This window comes from Chionomys nivalis, chromosome 3 (assembly GCF_950005125.1).
Source record: "Chionomys nivalis chromosome 3, mChiNiv1.1, whole genome shotgun sequence".
NCBI classification, from domain to species: domain Eukaryota; kingdom Metazoa; phylum Chordata; class Mammalia; order Rodentia; family Cricetidae; genus Chionomys; species Chionomys nivalis.
In genome coordinates this window covers 115,255,049-115,278,789 of record NC_080088.1, presented here as the reverse complement: position 1 = coordinate 115,278,789, position 23,741 = coordinate 115,255,049, and the positions used below count along the sequence as shown (strand labels likewise).

General features: G+C 46.6%; 1 protein-coding gene across 1 annotated transcript in view; it reads left to right on the top strand.

The window, feature by feature from the left end:
• The window catches only part of Srrm4 (serine/arginine repetitive matrix 4), a 151,598-nt gene that overhangs the window by 121,194 nt on the left and 6,663 nt on the right, over positions 1–23,741 (top strand). Inside the window, exons 8-12 of the mRNA XM_057764834.1 lie at positions 1,648–1,804; positions 15,300–15,604; positions 19,816–20,019; positions 22,564–22,674; positions 23,215–23,343. Of these exons, the coding sequence (XP_057620817.1) occupies positions 1,648–1,804; positions 15,300–15,604; positions 19,816–20,019; positions 22,564–22,674; positions 23,215–23,343 (906 nt within the window). The remainder of the gene's footprint in view (positions 1–1,647; positions 1,805–15,299; positions 15,605–19,815; positions 20,020–22,563; positions 22,675–23,214; positions 23,344–23,741) is intronic.

Genomic DNA, 23,741 nt, shown 5'->3' with positions numbered 1-23,741 from the left:
GAAGGGAAAGAGGATAAAGAAGAGGAGGAAATGAGATGGAAGAAGAGGAAGAAGAGAAGAGGAAGGGAGGAGGAGAATTGCTTATCTTTGTGCCAGGCTCTGAACTGATTTCAAGCCTTCCTCTCTGTGACTAAGAGACTATGAGCATTGATATGATTTTCTATGTTGTCTGCACTTGGTGGTCACCTCAGAACTGTTTTTTAAAAATAATTCTGAGTGTCTGAGTTGCACCCTCTAGTCACCCCAGCGAGGCAGAGAAACTACAAAACTTCCCAGGAAATATAAACACAGAGCAGGTGTGAGAAACCCTGCAACTGAGGCCCTGACGTGTCCCCTCCCAAGCCAACCTCTGTGTTCCTGCTGGACTCCAGCCACAAATGGGACCCCCCAGATAAAGCCACACTGCACTCTGATTGACCAAGACACAAACAAGACCATCATTGTGCAGGGCAGAGCCCAAATGGAATAAGAACTTGTCCTCAGCACACAAGCATCCAGGGGCATCCACTCCAGCTAGCCTGCGTGGAGCCTGCTTCTTCCACGGCCACAGCCTTAGCCTCAATCTGGTTGTTCTCACTGTAGGCTATCTCAATGCCTCACCCTGCTTTCTGACAATATTCAGCCCAGAGCAATGTCTCTGTCACTATGTGATACAACCCCCAAACTTGCTCCCTATGCTGTCTGACAAGTCTAGGTCTTCAGGATTCAGGGAGGAGTGTGAGGGATTTCCAGGTGATTGCAAATTCATACGGTGTTGATTGTGCTTCCAATTGTAACTCAGTACACGTGGATATTCGAAGGGTCAGATGTGCCTCTGGTTTCTACAGCAGGACCAGACAAATCTTGCTTACACAAGGTGTCTCTGTCATTTTTATCAGACATGTTTCCCTCAGTATTTTGGGTGATGCTCAATAGAATGGCCCCATATCACAAATGGTAAAGTGACCTACACAAAGACACATGGGTATTCATGGAACATAGGCATGCTCAAACATACAGAATCACAAGCACATGAGGGACATTAAGCCAGATCAAATAAGAGACCTCTTTCGTCTTCATGGCCACACACATAAATATTTGTCAAATAAGCAAATGGAAGAATGACTAAATAGATAGGAGGGGCAAAGATGGATGGAAGGATGGTTGGTGAATGGATGGCTAGATGGATAAATAGATAAATGACGGATGATGGATAGACGAATGGTGGGATACAGACAAGTCGTTGGATGGGTGGATAGAGGGATGGATGATGGATGAGCAAGGGTGAATTATGGGTAAGAGGGTAGAGGAGTGGACAAATGATTTATTGAGTAGAGAGAGGAATGGAGGATGGATGGATGATGGATATGGATGAACTGATGGACAGATGGGTCAATGGCCTGGTGGATGAATGGATGAGTGTTGGATCAGTAGCTGTGTGGGTGGGCATATGGGTGAATGAGTGGGTGAGTGAATGAGTAATGGGGGTAGATGGATGTATATACACACAATCCAGCATTCTTACGTACACAGACATACCCAGGTACAAAATCATGCAAACACACACAGTCATACTCTGTTGTTCTCAGATGACATGTTGCTTGCCCAGCCATCTTTCCACCATGCTCTCTTCCAAAGGCATTCAGATATCTCTTTCTTGCTCTCCAGGTACCGAGGTCGTTCTCCCGAGGAAGGGCGGAAATCCCGCCGAGCACACTCCAGCCGCTGCTCCAAGAACCACTGCAAGGTCAGCCCAGAGGCCCGATCCAGCCACCTGCCCAGCCAGCCCCTCCAGAGGCTCGGCTTCCTGTCAGCCAGGGGTGTAGTAAGTATTCCTTACATCCCCTCTGTCAGCCTTGCCATGACTCTTGGGGGAGGTGGAGGTCCAAGTTCAGGGCAGTGTACGCTACCTTTTAATTCAATTTTGGGTAAAATTTCCCACTGGCTCCAGATCTCATTATTGATTAACCAAATGGTCATTCACCAGCTTTTGACAGCGCTCTGCTTGGGAACCTGGGAAACAGAGGAATAAAAACTAAAACACCAAGGCTCGTATTTCAGGGGGTGGGGGCTGTTGAAACACTGGTAACTGGCCTCCGGATAACCTGTGTGAGAAGTTTCTTGGGGGAGGACAAAAGAAAGGGGTCTTTGACATGGGAAAGGCACTTTGGCTTTCATAGTAAGTCTGCATCTCTTATGTCAGCTGGTTGACAACACTGATTGACAGCTGGGACCTGATTCCTCCCATTGATTTGAGCTTGACCTGTGTCTTCTTGTGTGTTTGCACACAAAGTCTCAGGTAGTAAGGGCTGAGTTACTGACTCTCATCCCTCCCACAAATGGGGAAGAAACATCAAAATTCAGAGAGGTTAGGATCTGGGGCCAAGTCACAGAGTGAGATAATGGTGAATCCAATTTAGTGACCCAACAATGAATAAAAGCAGAAAAGCCCTCTCTTGGGTCAACAAGAAGTAATTGGTGTGTGACCTTGAACACTTTGGTGTAGAATGGAGCTGAATTTCAGACCTAACCTCACATCTTCCTAGATGATTGTACACCTCAGTGTTCTTACTGGGCAAACTCGAGGTACTGACTCCATTGGAGGTGATTGGGACTATTCAATAAGAGGAAGTATGTGAAGGCCTTTGGTGGACTCTGAGGGGACACAGAGATAAACAGGATGAGAGTCAGTGTTGACATGTCACAGATTGCAGCCAGCAACTCTGAAGGAAGTCTGTCTTCCAGATACAGGAAAACTTGAACATGCAAGGAAGTATTCCCCTTCAGAAGGGTGAAGTGGAAACAAGGAAGAGTTCAGGGGTCCTGAGGGAAGATCAGTGGGGGCATCACTGTGGCCTGGTTGGCATGATCTGTGTTTCCAGTATGTTCTGGAAAGCTGTTCTCCACATCAAAATATCTTGTGTCACCAGGGTCTAGTTTTATTCAATATCATGCATGTCTGACTGTGTTCTTCCTAAGTACCTCCTTCTCAATATGTCTGTGAGAACATGCAGGTGTCAAGCCCCTGTCTGTACTCTCTCATTCCCTAAATTCCCTAAATTTCCTGTACTAAAAGACTACAGAGGCCAGGGTTTGAGTCTTGACTCACCCACCCACTTCTGATTATTTCATTTGTAGAAAAAGTATAAGTAAATTTGAATGATGAGCAGTAAAGACAAAAGAAATATTCCTGAGTTAGTTATGATTGCCCCATCTCCCATGTGCTAGTGCCTATCCTAACCTACCCAGAAACCTCCAACTGACCTTAGCCAAAATGCACCAGTGGCAATGCCTGACTTATACTCTCTCACCTGTCTGGAATGGTTTCCAAAAAAGTTCACATATGTGAAGATGCTGCTGGGAACTACACCTGTCTTCCCTCACTTACCAGTAATGTCACCAGACTGACTCTTGACAGTTTCTTTCCCAGAACACAGGCTCCTGGTGATAATGAGATAAAATGTTTCATCTCCTCCAGGGGCCTCCTTTCTCAGGAGCCTCCATATTCCCCAGGAGCCCAACACCTGTTAGAAGAAACAAAAGCCAGGCCTTATCTTTATAGTCAAGAAAGAGGCCTTAAGAGCTCACCTCTCTCCTACTACCTTGGTTATTAAGAGCTAAAGTAGAGATGCATAAGAGAGTAATGATGACTTCAAGGTGGGGTTATAAAAAAACAGGAGATTATGATTGTGCAACCAAATTCTTTATAAGCTCAAAGTTCTTCAGCAGTAAAAAGAATGATAGATATATAAACAGAGAATAATACATATATACATGCATAAATATAATACACATATGCTTGCATACATACAGTCTCTTCTTCAAAAGATAATCATAGAGCCCAATACTTGGTCCAGGGACAAAACTCTGATAATATTCTAGATTCCTTCTTTGGAACTTTGGGCTCATCACATCACCTCTCTGAGTCTCTATTTTCTCAAATTTTGAAAAGCAAAGCAACTTGTGAGACCTAGTTCATAAGATTGTCATGGGGTCACCATGACTAGCTGTGAGTAAACATTTTAGAATGCAATTGGTGAGTGGAAAACTCTATATGATGCCTCTTGCTGGTGCTGGCAACAAAGGTACTACAGCAGAGGAGATAGAGGCCATAGCAGAGGTCACAGTGATAACTAGAGCGTAGTTCCCAGATTGGGTAAGCCAATGGATAAACAGGGACAAGAGTCAGGGCCCTGCTTTCTGGAGAATTTTCTTTTCATCATAAATAGTGGCTACGTCCAAAATGGCTACTCTCACCTGGTTGAGATTTTTATGGCTCCTGGGAGTATCAATACACTCCAAAATCTGATTCCATGTTTCCTCCATTCTTGACCCTTTTCCTTCTCTATTACAAAGGTAGAAATAAGAGGAGATTCCAGGTGTACCATAGGTTTCTGAAGAGTTCCAGATCCCCAATTTTCCTCCATTAGATAGAACAGCAGAGGTATTCGCACGGAATCACACATTAGTCATTCATTCCCTCAAGCCTATCCGCATTACTGAGCATCTATTAGAGGGTTAGGCTTGAATTTGGCTCTAGAGATCTGATAAACAGAGAAAAAAGTCTGTGCCTCCTAAGGGGGAAGACAGATGAGGTGACAACAAGAAAAGGTCAAGTATGACAATGGATGCCAAGAGGAGGCAGACAGAAGTTTGGCTGATAGAAAAGGGCATTAGGATTAGGGGAGGGAGAGAATGAAATGAAGACCCAGAAAACTAAATTTGAGCAGGGTTTAGGCAATAAAAAGGAAAACTGAAGATTGGAGTTGAGTTTGAGATGGAATTCTAGGACAAGACACAGGTGTTAGAGGCAAATTGGAGACCTAAGCATCGGGGACTTCCTGTGCCTCGGGTACCAATGTTCCATCCACACAGCTCTTTTGAAAATGGTCAAGTGCGTGTGCATGACATCACAAGAGGTGCTTTGCATATATGACTATGCAAATGAAGGCCTTGCCTCTGAACAGGATCCTCATTGGTTAAAGGTGACCAGAGGCTCTCTTGCTTTGGTCACTGAGAGTCTGGAGGAACCAGCAGTCAGTGTGATTAGTGCAGGATCATGGGTGTGGGCATCAGTCATTTTTAGGCTTGTTGAAACAGTCAAATGGTTACACACAAATTGGTAAAAAGGTTATTTTACCACTTCATTCCATCCCCAATCTGCCAATTATACCTTCCCTCCCCTGGCACCTTCAGGACCACTGCAACATAATAGCTAGTTGCTTTTAGTGCCAAGTGCTAAGGATATACTTGACACTCAAGCAGTTGGTGGCTGTCTAGAATACTCTTCACAGTAATGGTGGAAGCAAGCACAGTGTGTCCTGAAGATATCAGACACTTCTGTCTTGATGTCTGAGCAGGCTTTATGATAAGAGGATATTTGGGCTGGGCACTGAAGGTTTGTAGGAGTCTATCAGTTTGAAATGACTGATGTATAGAAGGAAATGTGATATCACTCTGTGGGAGGCACCACCACATATGTCGCATAGTTATTTTACCCTAGTAAAATAGAGGTTTGTATCAGTATCATCCTCATTTTGCTGATGGAGAAAGTGAGGCTCTGGGAGGCATGAGGACCTAGGAAGGTAACACAATTTGGAAGGAAGAGAGCTGGAAGGGACCACAGATTATGCCTCAGAAGCTTGCTCTGATGTCAGCAGATGTTGGAAAGGGGAACAGGGACACTGTTGGCCCCAAGTGCTTGGTGGCAGCTTTCTTTTTCTGCTCTGTGGGCATTCTGCATTGGTCCTCTCATATCTAACTACAGAGGGGGTCTGGAAAAAGTCATGAATCAGAACCAGGGTAGGCCACCTCCTCCCGCCTCCTCCTGCTGTAACCAAGGCCAAGGGCAGTCAGTCATAGATCACTTGTGCCAAGCGCTGTGTAGATGCCAGCAGACAAGAGGAGAACGTGGAGTCCGTCAAAGATGGTTCCACAGAATTTGTAAACCGAAGAAGGCAAAAGAGTATCTGTGATCCAGATGTAGGCTTGGCAGAAGATCTCACCTCCCTCTGGCATTTGGATGGCATTGGTCACTAATGTTCTCTAAGCACCTACAATGTGCCAGGTCACTGCCTCAAGTTCTTATTATATCACTTCAAGAGACTCAACACATCCACTCGGGAATGAGCACACTGTGGCCTAGAAAGGTCTGACATAGGTAGCTACTTATAGAAGCTCAGATTTGAAGCCAGAAAGTCCGATCAGGAGACCCATGTGTTTAGTTACATGTAAATATCATCTTCTGTACCTTGGAGTCATTACCTTAACCTATTTACACGGTCAGTATGATGGTGGCGTGAGACTAGGCATCTATCCACTTATTTAAAAATACTCTAAGAGCCAGAGAGGCAGCTCAGTCAGCTACCTACCCCAAACCTAAGTTCGGATCCCTAGCACCCACTTAAAAACCAAGCATGATGGTGTGTACCTGTGACCCCAGAATGGGGGGCGGGTAGAGAGACAAGAGGATCCCTGAGGCTTGCTTGCCATACAGTCTACCTGAACAAGTGGCCTCCAGGTTCATTGGGAGACCCTTTGTCGAGGAAGATACTTGAAATATGATACCAACTTCCGGTCTCCACCATCACACCCACACACATGAGCATGAACAAATATACACATATACACACAACAATCATAATAGTAGCAGTAGTGATGTTAACTGATAAGAATAACTTTGCACTTCTGCCATGAGCCGGGCATCTGCTGCTGAAAACTCATTTCAAGGCTTGGGGTCTAGCGTCACACATACAGTAGCCGCCAACATGATTTGTTACCACAGAAGCTTTTTAAAGACTTATCCCAAAGAAACCCAGCAATGACCTCTGAGCTCAGAATCCTCCAGTGAACCGGACAGCCATGGAGAAAGACAGGATGAACACGTGCCTCTTGTTTCTAGACAGGAAAGGTGAGGCTGAGGACTGGCCATGGCAGGCCCTGACCTTCACCCAGGCTTGCCTTGCTCTCTCCCCTGGGAGCCTTAGCACCCAAGCTCTTCACTGGGAGAGGGGACACAATCCAGAACAGAGAGTGTTGGCACTTGGGGACACGGGGATGAGAAATGGCATAGCACAGTCAACATTAACCTTTTCTGAGTAAGGAAAGAAGAAACCATCAATTTTTCAATTTTATTATTTTATTTTAGTTTTATCAGCTAAGAGACATTTCACCACCAGGAGAGGTAGGAAGGACATCACCTTGTGTGTGTGTGTGTGTGTGTGTGTGTGTGTGTAGGGAGATGACATCTTCAAGCTGGATGAAATTTACCTGGATACAAAACTGATCTACTGACCTTACTTTTTTCCTTTCAGCCTGGGCTTGGGGGATGTCTGACATTTTTGTGGAGACTGTTGTAGGCTGGCAGGCAGGGCACCTCCAGAGAGGCTCCAAGAAAGGAGGAGCTAGGGGCTGTCATTCCTTTCAGAGTCCCCAATGTCAGCTGCAGCGCACAGCCAGGGGGTGCCCCAGTCTCTTTATCCCCAGAAAATCGATCTCTCCACGGTCACCCTCCTCCTCTTCACCTCCCCCGCTTCCCAGAGGAGCCTCAACAGGTCAAGGAATCCATTCTCTTGCTGTCTTTCTAATTAGTGTCAAAGAAAGAGAGATGCTAGCAAGGAGAATGGCCCCGCTGTCTTAAAGGAGCAAAGGGGTTGTTTTCTTAAGGAACGAGCAGGATCCTCCAGCGGCACGCTCTGCCGTGTAGCGTGTGAGATGTCCCAGCTCCCCACACGGCAGAGAAGCGAGAAGAAATTTATAGCTACCGCTCTCCACGGGGCCATTTGAAGCCCCGTAAATGGACTTGTTCAGTTTAATTGAAATTCTCGTTCTGATTGTATTTTTGTAACCTATTAGGCCGAGCTGCCTCTTGATCTCAGAATTCAGCCAAAATTAAATTTTGAAGTGTAAGTGAGAGGTTGCCTTTCCCCTTCTCCGTTTTTGATTAAATAATGATTTGAAACAAAAACAATAAATAACGGCAGCGGCTCCCCTGGAGGGCTGAGAGGCTCCCAGAGAAATGCGGGGAACTGGAGCTCCTGGTGAGGGGATTTAATTAATTATTAGAAAAGCCCAAGTGTTAACAGTGAGTGTATTAGGGAACAAGGAGGTAGGGTGAGCTCGTGACTTTAAAACTGAAAGAAAGAAAAGAATTTGGAGGTGTATGTCGTGGGGAAAACACTTGCTAGCCTCCCCTGCAGTGGCTACCAACGCAGGAAAAGCAATTTGTCCTGATAATGACAGCAGATATGGGCTTGGAGATGACTCGGCTGGCAAGGTGCCTAATGCACAGGGTAGCCAGTACCCACAGACAGAGCTGGGTGCTCTGGTTATGAGCCTCTCCTGGCATGGCATGGCCAGGCCCCACTCCTGAGGACCTCCAACCACAAGGTTCCCACAGAACACTCTAATGGGCCTGCTCTTTAGGACAGGGTATCCAGTCCTCCCCTCCCCCCCCCCCCCCCAGAGTAAAAAGCTCAAGCTCAGGACTTGAAATTCCACCAATCCCTGGGCTCGCCCCAAGCTCTGGACTCAAAATCTTACCAATCCCCACCCTGGAAAGCTCTGCTCGGCTCTGCCCCCAAGAAATCCTATATAAACCCTGTCCTCTTGCTCAGTTTTCTGCTGCTTCTTGCCCAAGCAGAGGCAGCCACCCTCCTGGGTTCTTCCCTCCTGATAAAGCTTTTGTGTCTGCGCTACCAGTGTGACTTTGTGGTATTCCTTGGCTCTCAACTGCCAAGACGCCTTTCTGCCTCAGAGTTGTAACATTTATAATGACACCTACCAGTAACCCCAGCACTGGGAAGACAGAGACAGTGGATGCCTGAGGCTTGCTGGTCAGTCAGTGTAACTGAACTGCTGGGCTCCAGGTTCAGGGAGAGACCCCACCTCACAAATTAAGGTAAAAAAGTGATTGAGGAAGACCCCCAGTGTTGACCACTGAGTTCTACAATGTACATATACGCAAATGGTATCAATAAACACTTAGCTGGGTTACCTTGCATGACCCAGGAGTGAAGCATTTGTCATCACTGTGGTTTAAGGGCTCTGGTCTCCTGTTTCCTTCCGTGGATAACAGTCCAATGTGGACTTTAAGGGTTGACATGGGAAAGAAGTGTGGTGTATTTCATAGCTCTAAAAGGGAGACATGAAACAGACCAGGGGCACTGTGTTCATGCTGCTTCTGAGGGGTCAGGGTAGCACTGGACTTTCAGGGCAGAAGGTCTCGACTATCTCAAGGGTCCCGTAGTTAGCAGTGTGAAAACTAGGAACCCGAGTCTATGAGCCCACAATGAGCATTTCCAGGGAGTACAGGCCCAGACCTAATTGTCCAATAAAACTCAGAAGTGGGGCTGTTGTGGGAACCATCCCTGCTCAGCACACAATGGAAGTCCATTCACATTTCTGTTCAAACACACTAAATGGGCTAAAGAAAGTCTAGCTGTGCACAGTGCAAGTGGGCCGAACACTTCTCCATGATCAACCTGATGGATCGAAGCAAACACTTCTCCATGATCAACCTCATGGATCGAAGCAGACACTCTTCCATGATCAACCTGATGGATTGAAGCAAACACTTCTCCATGATCAACCTGATGGATCGAAGCAAACACTTCTCCATGATCAACCTGATGGATCGAAGCAAACACTTCTCCATGATCAACCTGATGGATCGAAGCAAACACTTCTCCATGATCAACCTGATGGATCGAAGCAAACACTCTTCCATGATCAACCTGATGGATCGAAGTAAACACTCTTCCATGATCAACCTGATGGATCGAAGCAGTTTCCAGCATCCCTTATTCTCCCCAACTCAGGGCACACAGCTGGCCGCCAGGTTCCAGATGGTGTCCTCTGGTCACCAAGGTGCACTTCGCCTGCCTGTGTAGCAGTCTGAACACAAAAAGGAACCAGCATCCTTTAGGGACAGGATTCCTCATGTGCAGTGAATGGCTGGTGCCTAAGTACCCAGCCTCAGGGGTACTCTCCACACTCCCAGAGTCCTCCTTGGGTTAAGCTCTACTGCCCTTTTAGACATTTAACAGGCTCCCTCTCACTTGGCTCGTATCCTCTCTTCTCTACAAGGAATTCCTTCATCTTTCAAAATTAGCCATCAACTTTCAAATTCTTGTCTTAATTTCTGAAGGTCCAGGTTAGATATGAATGGCTTCCTTGGTAACCGACCAACTCTTAGGCTCAGCTTTCTTGCCATTCACCCAAGATTAGCTTTGGAGAGGACAAAACAAGAAGAATTAAGGTTGAGACGGATGAAGAGATGATAACAAACCAGAGAAGAGAACTCTAGTAAGAGGATTCTGGGAATCCCAGAACTGTGGGACCATTATTATTGGATGGTGAGGGGGTCTGATAGCTTCTGTTTGTGAGGGACTTGGGGGCCACTGGGCAGCCAGGTATACAGGATCGGAGAGTCACTGCACACATAGACATTGGACGGTGAGGGGTCTGTGGTAGCTTCTGTTTGTGAGGGACTTGGGGGCCACTGGGCAGCCAGGTATACAGGATCGGAGAGTCACTGCACACATAGACATTGGACGGTGAGGGGTCTGTGGTAGCTTCTGTTTGTGAGGGACTTGGGGGCCACTGGGCAGCCAGGTATACAGGATCGGAGAGCCATTGCACACATAGACATCCCTACCAGATGGAGAGCTCTTTAAAGGTGGTTTTAGAGAGGGCTATTAGCACAAGTGTGTGTCACCAGGAGCAAATCGGAGCCATCCAATCATCATGATGCTGAATGGAGAGACTGCTCGTGTCTTGTGTGCCATGGGGAATATCTGTTATGAAGATGTTCCAAGATGAGAGGACACAGGCAAGAAGACAGATGCCCCCATTGTCACCTGTCACAACATTCAGTCTCCTGATTCCATGGCCCCTCTCCCCTGGGACCCATTCTGCTTTGGGCTATTCCACTGTGACTTTACTCTTCTTCCTCTGGAGTGAACTGAGCCCTCTGAAGAAGGTGGAGTCTGGGGCTAGGGGGCTATTAAAGGACATACACCTCCAATGACAAGTTTATTAAAATATCCTCCCACCCGAAATAAAATATCCTCCCACCCAAAAGTCTAAACAGAGCCCTCTAAAACCTGTAAACAGAACGATGTTCATATGAACAAAGAATTGAAACAGCTCCAGATGACTCCTTTATACCTGCCACAATAGCCTTTGAATGGGGCAAATCAAGTGGGGCATTGCTAAATAGGGGCATCAGGTGATGCTGGCCATGTCCCGAGAAGCCAGCGAGAAGTGAAACCCCACTGAGCTTCCACTGCCCAGACCCTCAATACTGATATGAGCCGGGCTGCTCCAGAAACTGGTATAACATCCTGAAGGGACGACTTTTTAAAAAATCCCTCAGCCTGAGGTGCTTAGCCAGAATTAAAGCTAACAGCCCTTTGTGTACCAATTTCCAGGCTCTTGGTATCTCTTTCAACTTGACCTTCCAAAGTATCAGAACAAAGAAAAGAAAGCGAGGTGGGCCATTGCAGCTTGTCTCCTTCAGAAGACTCTATGGGTCTCAAAATCCTTGTCTGAGATCTAGAGCACATGCCGGTGAGAGTGTGCAGGCAGGGCCTCTGAGTTCTCTTGCTGTCAAAAGAAGAGATAAACTAAGGGGGAACCTCTCTTCTCACTATGGTCCAGATTTGATCCTTGACCTTAAATTGGCATCAAGACTCCAGGACTTTTGTGGAGCTGTTTTTATTATGATTTAAATGAGTCCTTTCTCAAAAAAGGGATCCATCTGAGCAGACTCCACTCTTGCCTGGTCACACAGGCACCTCTACAGAAGATTGTGTCCCTGCAGCTCCCAAGGGACCAAGGTGGAGTTTGGCTTAAGCAAGGTTTTCTAAGCGGTGACCCTGAGGCAGGCACTAGAGGGTCCTGGTGTACAACAATGCACCAGCCAGGGTCCCTGCTATCAACACATGGGTGAAGAGAAGGACAGTCAAATAAGTCACCACCCCTACTGAGTAACAAGGCATTTAATATGGAGGGAGCAGTTGGTTGAAAGATGGATTTAATTAATTATAGGGTGTTGTCTGGGTGATCAGAGAAGGTGATAGGTGGGGGAGACAGGAAGAGTGTACCCGCCCCCCCAGAGGAAATGGGATATGTAAATGATCTGGAGATGGGACTGTGGTAGGTGTTAGCCAAACCAAGAACACATGCTGGTCAGCATAGACTGTGGAAGGCAGCCTGGGAAGGCACGGAAGGGTGGTCTGTGAGGTTCTCAGGGTTGTTTTATGAAGCAGGTGAGGCAGGTTTGTAAAGAACACTGTAACTCACGTCAGTGAGCTTAGATTCAACCAAAGGAATGAGACTTTTAAAGAAGTGGGAGCGTCCAGAAGGTTTGTGTACCCTGGCACTCTTGCCCAGCGTGAGCACCCCAGCAGGACTTTATCTCTATTTCCTGGTGATGAAAAGCATCATCCTATGCAGAGCTATCGGGTCAAACACACAAGTCATCTGTGCATAACTTATAGCCACACTGCAAACATCCCTGCAACCTCAGGTTGTGGGGCGCTGTGTGCAGAAGGCGAGGTCCCCCTCTCTATATATGTACCATCCTAGAGAGACTTCATGCTCAAAATCTTTGCTCACGGGGAACCATGACACATCAGTAAAACAGATGATTTTAAACTTACAGTCAATACCAGGAGAAAGTACTTGAAAAAGAAAAACTCAGTCTAGATGTTCCAGGGAGCAAGTTACAAGATACTACACTGAACTGCGCCAGGCACCCGCCCTTGAATTCTCTGTCGGCCTGTGCCCTCTAAGACTGGCTTGATTTCAAATGTACTGGCCACTCTACCATTCACTCCAGGTCAAAAATCCCTTGATCCTTTGCCTGTCCAAACCCCAGCCTAAAACCTCAGATCATCACCGTCACGGCGGTTTCTCACTCCTAATAGAGGTGCTAAAGGAAACGGTCATGAGACCATTGGACGTCAGAGGTGGGGAAGAAATGTCATCCAATTTAGTAGGAGCTGAATGGGAGTGAAGTCTGTATATTATATAAAAAGGAGCTTTTAGAAAATTTCAGCTGGCCACCTTATTTTGAGGTGCCACCTTCAAGGCAAAGTAGACAGATAATCACAATGAATTGGCAGGATTTGCTAAGGCTAGACCATTATGTTGCCCATGTGCAAAACTTCCTGGGAGAAACCAGAAAAAAGTCCTGCTTCCTAGCCTCAGGATTTGGCATTCCAAACTGTCGGGGTTCTCTCTGTGACTCTCAGTTCCAGGTGTCCACATTTCCCCCTCAAGGCAGAAGTGGTTTCTTAATAAAGCTCAAGTGTCCCCTCCCTCTCCAGCAAGTCTTCAAAGCAGGGCATAAAGCTGGGGGGAAATAGATTTTTTTATGGGAAAGCTTTTTCTAATATGTGTAAACTACAGGACTAGCCAAGGTACCTAAATGCTCATGAATAAACTCAAAAAGTCATCAAGTATGTCCCCTCTTGAGCGGCTGAGGCCAGCATGCCTGCACAGTGATAGGAAAGTTATCTTTGAATTCAAAAGCTCAGGTCCTTCCCTGCTCTAGCATACAACATGGAAGTGAGGAAGAAGCTGCCCCAGGGTCTCAGGCTTCCTACCTCTGTCACCCATGTGTTACCAGTGACTGTGTGATGGGCCCCACACACAGGCACTTGGACACCTCAACATGATCACGCAGGTTCTGTTCAGATGGCCCACTTGAAACATAGGTTGCTTGCGGAAAAACAGATCTGCGGAGAAGGCTTATACCCCAGAGGGAGGCTCAGGAACCATTTAAATAGAGAATTTGGGAACCCAAGTACCCCAGAGCGAATACTCTGGAAGTGTGGTTTCCAGGGAGTGACTTCTTGATCACCCAGATTTTTCCTCCCCATAGAGATGTATGGTTAGGAAACACCCAGGGTGAGGGTCCCTCTTGCCCACAGTTAAACGTGGTACAATGGCTAGGAGCCAGAGGCAAATTCACTGTGGCTTTTCAGCCACAGCCTGACCTAAACGTTGAAGAAAAACAGATTTTCAGCCTAGAATTTCCTTCCCAAGTGCTAACTACCCACAACCCCCTAAACCTCTCAGTCTTCCTAGGCCAGTCTCAAAAGAGGACTCTGAGGCATCTTCAGTCCCTGATGTCCAAGGTCCTTCCAGTTGAAATCACACGCTCTCTCTCCCCAGTGTCCCCTGGAGTAAAGGGCTAGGTCTCTACCTAGGTACCAACGCAGTGAAGGTCTCCACCATCCAACCTGGGCAGGAAGGGACTGGCGAAGTGGATGAAGTTAGGTCTCCCTGAGAGAGAGATCTGCTCTGAGCACCCCAAAGCCAAAGGTTAAGGTTGTGTAGGAAGGTGTGTGTTTTTTCTTGTCATTTACGCCTCTGATGATGGACTCACGTTGCCCGCTCTTCCCTTTCTCTTACACCTTTCCTACTAAAGGAGGAGTCCTTGCTTGGTAAGTGACGTAATCCGCAAAGACATGAGAGAATTTATTAGAAGCCACTCAGGATGCTTAGCTACCTTCTTCGAGGGAGAAGGACGCGCACAAATGCCTGTAGAGACTCTTTTGTTATTTTGTTTTGTTTTTGATTTGGTTTCAGCCAGACTATTTGACTTTACATTTATTTTTGTCCCCTCCCTCTCTTGACTTCTTTACTTGGAAATTGCTCAAATGTCAGTTTGCAACCTTGACTTTTTTTTTTTAAAAAAAGGGAAAAAAGAAAAGAAAAAGAAAGAAACCAATTCTCATCTTTGTTTCTTTGGCCCACATGACATTTGTTTAGGGTTTTATTCAGGCAACTTTTTCTTTAAAAAATAAAAAAAAGTTAGTTGAGGATTTGGGTTGAAATTTAAAATTTGCCTTTATCTCCTTTTGTGTTTTTAATTTCCAAGATATAATTTTTGAGGCCTGAAGCCCCTTTTCTTTTTATTCCCCTGCCCCATTCCTTTATTTTTATTATTGTTTGAAGTTAAGGGTGTCTACAGCCCTCCCCTTTCTTTTGATTTGTCTCTTTTATTTGAGTTCATTAGAGATTACGTTTTGTATAATTTTCTTTTACTTTTGTTTAATCTGAATCGCATGCCTTTTTCCCTGCATGATTCCAAAATCTTCCAGTTATTCTAGCAGGGGGTAAACAAAACACCTAGAGGTCTCCTATTTCTGTGGAATTCTATCAGGAATTTGTGCTTTTGTTTTTTGGCGTCTCTTCTCTCCCCTCTCTCTTTGCTTTCGTTACAGTGACTCATGATGGTTAACATTCTTGGTTACTTACGCACAGCCCGGAGCTCAGCAGTGTCCGACGGGTCTTTTTGCTTTCAGATCTCTGGGTCGGGGTCTGCTGCTGACCTCTTTAGCAAATCAACCAGCCCGCTCACCGCCTCCCGAGGACGCTCGCAGGAGTACGACTCGGGCAATGACACGTCCTCGCCGCCCTCCACGCAAACCAGTTCCGCCCGGTCGCGGGGCCAGGAGAAGGGGAGCCCCGGTGGAGGTCTGAGCAAGAGTAGGGACCTCAACTGCGGCAACAGTTCCGATTCAGGGAACTCCTTCACCACCTCCTCCCCCCAGAACAAGGGGGCTGTTCTGGAGACCGTCTCTCCCACCTGCAGGAGCAGTGAGTCAAGGTCAGCATCTTTGGGGGTGGGAGGGGGACCTTTGGGGGTGGGAGGGGGACCTTTGGGGGTGGGAGGGCCCTTCAGCGTCACTTTCTTACTGTCTCATCACAGGGCCCTACCCTTCCTAGGCGTCTTCATTCGCAAAAGAAAGGACATTCCATTCAAATTTGCTTGATTAAACACACACACACACACACACACACACACACACACACACACACTCGCTTCAGGTACAGCAGGACCCAGGGGTCCAAAGTGTGCTCCTGCATCTTTATCTTTTGACTTGGACCTCAGCTCTGTTCCCGTGCTCTGTTGGCTTTATTCTCAAGCAGGCCCTCCCAGAGGTTTGCAAATATGATCAGCACCTGTGTCTCCAATCAGTCAACGGACTAACACCTCGGCCCGCCCCCAGCAGAAAAATGCCTCTGCCCGGCCCCCACAGAAATCTTAGCAAAATTATCAAAACAAGTACTTATTGGCTGTGCTTGGCCCAGCTTGGGTTATTTGTCCCCTCAGAATAGTCTCTCTGGCTCAGCAGGTGCTGAGTTACAGGTTAGAGCCAGATGTCTCCGCAGGAAAAGCCAGAGTGTTGATATCAGGAGGGATGGATAGATGGCAGGGAGCTAAAAATAGATGCCAACTTACCAAGAGTCTCAGGGAAAGCCTAACATGAATTTCATTTAAGTCCCTCTCGGTTACATGCCACAGTGCTAACCAAAATAAATTGAAAACATATTCACACCAAAAAAAAAAAAACTGCTTATATATGATTATAGGAGTTCATACTTTCTAGAGAGGCAACCAAGTCTTTTAGGTGAATAAACTGTGGTATATCCAGACTCTAGATTATTATTTGTATAATAATAATAATAATAATAATAATAATAATAATGTCCTATCACTTTATGCAAAGGACACACACAGTTTCAGCTACGTGAAATTATAACACATGATACATTCATGATGGATAAATGCCAGTACTCATCCAAAGCCATCAAACATGTAACACCAAGAGCAACCTTGACAGATCTATGGTCTTGGGTGATGGCATGAGGTGCTATCTCCTCGGTCCTAACACATGGACCACTTTGGTAAGGGATATTGGTTGTGGGAGATGAGGTCCTGAAGGCCAGGAGACCCATGCTTGGTGCTCAGTTGTGCCCGGAAATTAAAAGGGCTTTAAAATAGAATGTATCCATGGAAACACATAGCTATCACAGTAGAGTTGAGAGATGGGTCTTTTCGTTTGGCGCTGTGCTCATTACCCGCATTTTTTCCTTCTGAACATACGTCTACACGTCTGTTTACAGGCCGATGACAATGCCACGATTTCATCACCAATTGCTCTGTCACTCAAGTGATCACAGCAAACAGCAGCTGGGGAGACAGTTCAGTGCTTAAAATGTTTGCCAAGCAAGCAGTGTAAATGTCAGGGGGGTGTGACGGCCTGCCTGTAATTCTGCCCTCTGGAGGCAGAGTCAAGGGATCCCCCAGCAAGCTGGTTAGTGAGAAGAGGCTTACCCGGAAGCTCTGGATTTAACTGAGAGACCCTGCCGCAAAGAAGAGCAGGGAGAGTGGGGGAGGAAGACTTTGGGTATCAGCTTGCACCTCCCCACAAACAAACACCCACATCCAGACACACATGCACACAGAATATATGCACAAACATAAAAAAGAATCTTAAAAAAAAATAAATCACATCCTAGCGCTAACCACTAGACACACTTTCATAAGAGTAGTGTTTTAAATTTCCTGGCCACCATCCATTCCGTTACCGCTCCCTCACCTTCTTGCCAGACACACCCTGTGGCAGCTCTCAGCTTGATGCTAGGAGTGAGGGAATGGCTAGGCCCCCTTTCCTGAGTTTATAATTCACTGGGCACAAGGTTGGGGGAAGTTGGCTAGCACACTCTGTCCAGAAAAACATGGGGGCTTTCCCCCTGCTGGGGATTCAAGCACACCTCTGTTCTACGTGACTAAGATTGCCCATGATGGCCACACACAACTTCTTCAAGGACAGAGCGCCCTTATCTCTAGCACAAGACCAAGTCTGGTTAGACAAACAGCCTAGGTCTACATGTAGCCCAGTCTCTGGGTGGCCTGCTCTGGGACATCCCTGCCCTCAGCTCATGCCCACGCTTGCTGGGAGCCAGAACTGGGTCAGTGCAAATGTCAGCCTCTCCAAGAGTGAAGTTCCTGCAGGGGAGAAGGAGGCCGCCACATATCTACGGACACACTAAAGTGTTGTGATTAGGGAGGATCAAGAGAAAAGGCAGCAATAATAATAATGATGATAAGTATTAGTATTAATTAATTAAAAAGCCATTAGTCTCTACTGAGCCAGATAGTACACCACAAAAAATGCTTCCCACGACTAGCTTTCCTCCGCTCCTAGTAGTGCCTTTTTGCAATAGGCACTGTTCTAACCTTTCTGTAAGCTGATAGGAAACAGAGGCAAACTCAGACAAATGCAGTTAATAAGCAGCAACAGCAGCATTGCAGTCCAGACCTCTCTCTAAAACAAGACCCCTGCTCCCAGAGATATATAGCTGCTACTTGCTTCATTTGATATACATAGACAGCCAAATTAAATAATTTAGAGCCAGTCTTTCACTTTGGAATGTAAATGATGGTAAAATCATGGGTATTTATGTCCTGCCAGCTATGGACAAAGGGCTCAATAAATATGGGCTAAGAGAAGGGATATGAGCTGGAAGTCAAGGGCTCCAAAGACACAGAGGGTAAGGAATTGGAGAGGTGACAAGGAATTGAGGGGGGTATGTGTGTGCGTGTGTGCATGTGTGTACACGTGTGCATGTGTGTGTCTAAACAAATCCAAGTAACCTTGAGCGAGTTGCTAATCCTTCCGAGCCCCCTCCATAATTCGGTCATAACAGTAGAGTCAGACACATCATGTTATTAAGAAGAGTAAAAGAGATGATGCTGTGGAGAGCCCAAGACACAGACAGGATGACTTAAAATGCCACGTGACAAGCTTTGTGTGGAGGATATAGAGTCCAGGGGTCAGACGTCCTTTCCCCAATGAGCTCAGTATCCAGTGGGGAAGACATGGTCATAAGACCAAATGAGTCATGTAAGGATGGGGGGGAGCTAGGCAGAGGGACCATGTAACACACAAGAAACCCTCAACCCAGAATGGGGGGGTAGAGAGACTGCTCTAAAGTTTTTTCAAGCCGAGCCAGAACCATGTGTAGAGCAATGGCTAGAGGACAAGATGAGAGAAGGCAAGTTCAAATGCCAACATGTTCTAAGGTCAGAAGATAAAGGACAGAATAGGACATTTTGTTTCGGAGGAGACAGCCTGTTAGGGTCAAGAGCCAGGACTATAGAGGTGAGCAAAAGCCACATCATCATGAATCTTTCAAATACATCAATGTGACTTAAAGTTGACTCTTGGCCTAATGAATGAGCATGTCTTCACGAGGACCTCCGAAGGAGTTCAGAATGTCCCTAGACAAGAGAAGATGTAAAACCAAGACCCCCTACCCTTTGTCTGATTATGAACAAGCCTCCACCCAACTGCTTTGGAGTCTCTCAGTCTCTCCATCTGCAAAGTGGGCTACATCAAGGTTGCCCAAACTTAAGCTAACCACGAGTCACCTTCTTGATTTTTTTAAGCTATGTTCTCGTTGGTTTGCTTATTGTGATCACATCACTATTTCTGTGTGGAAATATATATCCCTTGCTGAAACAAATAGATTAAGACAGTGTATCTAACGCTGGTCAGTTACAGTTCCCTGCTCAAGGCTCTGACCCTAGGGCCTATCCCTTTATCTTGGGGAGATTACAAAGTGTTGTAGATGTGTTAATAGCCCACTAGCACCCAGCCAGGGCTTTCTCATTCATACAATCAGAAGGACTGGACAAGGACAAGAAAGGGAGAAGGAGGACTCTCTCACCACGTGATGTTATTTAGCCTTGTGCTCACAAGGGCCTCCTGGAATGCTTTGTACTGGACTCTGTATGTGTCCCCTCCCTAGGGGATGCTGAACTGGATTAAATATCGTTCTACTTGTGAGGTCTTTTCTATCTCAGCCCTTCTAAATTCTGTCACCTGGCAGTGCTGCCCAGAAAGTGGGGAGGTGGAAATAGAAACTGAGGATATTCTCTCTGAGTCAACGGTGGTAGACAGAGCCTCAGGTCCAGGTACCCCCAGAACAAGGGCAGCTGGGTACTGACAGATGTTCTCTGTCCTGCAGAGGATTTCGGTCTCCATGTCTACAGTGTGCTGAGGTGAAGAAGTCTAGTTTGGTCCCATCCACAGCCCGGAGCTCCCCCATCAAAGAGTGTTCCCGTAGCTCCTCCTACACCAGCACTCGATCTTCCAGCCCCTCTTCCCGGTCCCCAAACCACAGAGCCTCCCCCAGGTACACCCGGAGCCGGTCCACCTCTTCTGAAAAAAGGTGAGTACGTCTTTGATGTTTCATCTGCTGTATGTCCCTCTTTAACAGGGAGTTTTGGTAACTAGAGATGCCCATTCCCCTCATGGGGAAGAGGAGTAAGACTTGACTTTGAATAACCTGCTCCAGCATTACTCCTGACAGCCTTGGGAGGACAGTCAACATCTCTGAGCTCCTGTTTACTTGTAAGAATGCATGACTCAGTGGCCCAATGGCTCATGCCTGGGGTGAAGGCACTTAGAACACGACGAACATTCATTGTTATTGTTTTTGTTGGCATGGGGATGAGATGAGTATCAATTAACTTCTACATAAAATGTATCTACTTAGTTCCTATTACTCTGTGTATTAGCAATATATGCTGGGTTCCGCCGGTTGGTTCTCCTCAGCCCCTTCCTGTGTTTTTGACCAGATAGTGAGTTGGCTGGGGGCTGGGGATGGGAATTCATCCAGTGATTAGTTGTTTCTGTTTTGGGTTGTCTCTCTGCTTATACACATGGTAATGACGAGAGAGAGAGAGAGAGAGAGAGAGAGAGAGAGAGAGAGAGAGAGAGAGAGGGAGGGAGGGAGGGAGGGAGGGAGGGAGGGAGGGAGGGAGGGAGAGAGAGAGAGAGAGAGAGAGAGAGAGAGAGAGAGAGAGAAACTGTAATGTTCAAGGTTTCTTACTTCTCAGCTTGATTTCCATCCCATCTCCTCTGTTATTCTATGAGCCCTAGTAAGTCACAAGACCCAGTCAGAAGATTATCCCTTAGTGGGAGGAGTTACAGAGTTTGCATTTCAGGGGTTATGCAAGATATAGAAAGAAGAATTGCAGCTGCTTGTATTCTGCCCCCCAACTTCAATAACCATTGGTATTGTTTGGTTACTCTGGATGCAATAGCTCCGTCTTCGAACATACAGACATAAGATCTCAGGAACTGGGATAGCCCATCTAATCCAACCCTCATGGCCTCCTTTAGCCCAGCTTCCCTCTTCAACAGCAAGTCGGTTGTTCCTCTTCCACAACCATATAATCAAAATTCACTTGCTTCCTTGGCTGGTAATCTCAAAACCAGCATTTGCCTTATTTTTTTCCTATAAGATTTCTGAATGCAAATGCAAAGAGCAAACTGGCAAGACACATTTCTGGGGGCGGGGATGGGGGTGGGCACAACTGCACTCAATAGGAATTAGTTATTCCTTCTCCTATGAGGTTCTCTAAGAGCAGGGACATCTGTAGTGAGAGAGGGGGAGTAAGCATGGACAACAGGGCTAGATGCATCACCAAGAGTTGTCCTTGTTCTCTTGACAACAGGAGACATGGTCCATGATGGCCAATGGCTGCCTGTAGTCAAGCCCTTGGATAAGTACCAAACTCTATAATGGCATTGCCCATCTTCTTGGTAACTAAGCACCCATCATGCACTATGATAGAATATTTTCAATGTGAGGTGTTGTAGCAAAATCAGCGTGAGCTCTGCTCCCCTGTTTCCTGGAGAGCTCAGTTCCTGCCACATAGCTTAGGACAGACACTCTGTCTCTGTTTTTTTTTTTTTTTTGTTTTTTGGTTTTTTTCCTTTCTTATTGAATGGAAAATGCTTGCACCCTCACTCAGCGGAAGCACGCCACTGTTTTATAACATGTATGAGCTACTAACATCACTACTCTCGTACTTGTGGACCATTTTTAAGTAAATAGGAATTGATTCCACGCATGGACTACAGTTCTGTGATGGTAGATCTGATCACAAGAAGGCTTCTTGGTGATAGGCAAGTAGCATATAGAGCATGGAAACCTTGCGCAAAGAAGCCATCCACTTCCTAGGTAGGGTGGCACAGGACAGCAATGCTGACCATGCTACTCAGAATAGTTTGAAATATAAAACTTGTGAATTACTTGTTTATAGAGTTTTCCACTTGCTGATTTTTTTTTCAATCTATTCATGAAGTCATAGAAAAGCAAAACCATGGGTAAGGGGTGGGGGAACTATAATCTGTAGAAGTGAAAAGCACTTTGTAGCCAGACACTCGTGGGTTCAAATGTCCACTAGCTGTGTGACCCTGATCAAGTTACGTCACCTTTCTGTGTCTTTGTTTTTCTATCTATAATATGAAAATAATAACAGTTCCTAACCCTAGGATGAGTGAAACAAATGCATTTTTCAGTTCAATGCGTGTCTCTTAATAAAATGTATAATGGTCATGGTTACTGTTTCCATTGTACTGCTTAATTGGCACTTGGAATATATACCAATATTCGAAGTGATTTACTCTAATTTGGATTCACAGCCAACTTTGTAGGACTGGTACTACTACCCCATTTTGCAGACTAGAAAACAGAACGTGCCCAAGACCACACAGATAAAAAGTGGCCAGAACGAAAAGCATTCAGAAATAGCAGGAAGTCTGTATTATTATTAATTACTCATAAAGGAGAGGATTTCGTTCTCTGGTCCTTAACTAGTCTTGCGCAAAGAAAAAGAGCGCCATCTGGGGGCCAGGTACATAGAGTCCTAACTGTCCACACTACCCTAACACAGATCTTCAGGTGCTCTTCCCTCTTCCCCAGGTCCTACTCTCGCTCTCCCAGCTATTCTTCCAAGTCTGGCAAGAGGAGCCCGCCTAGCAGAAGCTCTAGGTCTCGTCGCAGTCCCAGCTATTCCCGCTACAGCCCCAGCAGGTACCGTCCTTCTCCCAACCCCCAGGATGGGCCCTGCCTCCTTGCTTCTCTGTACCAATCTTCGAAGTCCTGCCCAATCCTTAGGCCTGGAGAGGTTGGGACGGGAATTCATGCTGTCCTTTCTGTCCACTCAAGAGTGGCAACAAGGCCCCCATACACCCTTTCATGCCCGGGCGCTCCATCTTCTTGCACACTTGTTCTTCCTCTTGTCCCTGCATTCACAACCCCAATTCTTGCCCACTCACTCCAGGGCCTTCTGCTATTTTCCTTCTCACCCACCAACCTTTATGCCTCTGCCAAGGGACACACGCGCCCGCACGCAGAGGTTACCATTCTTGCTAATGCCCAGCTTGGCCCACGATGTTCTCCTAATTAGATTCTTCCCAAAGTGGGTCAGATTCCCTGTCTTCTTTGGGAGCCTTGGCAAAGGGCAGTCTCAGTGGGGTGGCGGGAACAGTTAAGAGTATCACACAGCACGCACCTGCAGAAAAACTAGCCCAGCCCTAGTTACCAAGCAACTCCCCACCCCTGCTGCTGCAGGGATCCCAAGTACGGTGAGAAGGAATTGCAGCCCCGAGAGCGTGCACGCAGGAGGCGACGGTCCTACTCACCCATGAGGAAGCGCCGGAGAGACTCCCCAAGCCACCTGGAGGCGCGAAGGATAACCAGGTGAGACCCCCCAAAGCAATCCGCGTGCTTCCGACCTTCTCCACACCGCCACATCTTCCCATGCGGACCTCGGGACTAAAACTGGGACTAAAGGATTGTGAGGGCTCCGGGATGCCTCTTCCAACCCCTAAAATGATGGGGTTTTTTGTTTTTTTGTTTGTTTGTTTGTTTGTTTGTTTGTTTTTTCTCAAAGACTACCCTAGTAGGGAATCTTATCAACTTCCCAATTTGCTAGGTTGCGGTCAGGAAGGGACTCAGACCGTACGGGGACTCAGGGGAAGACAATGGACCAATCTGAGGAGTAGCATGCAGCCTTGGGGGGGTGTCCTGGAGGCTAGGAAACCAGCTAGTGCTGGTAAGCTAAGAAGAGAGGGTTCTGAAGGGGGAGGCAGACCACC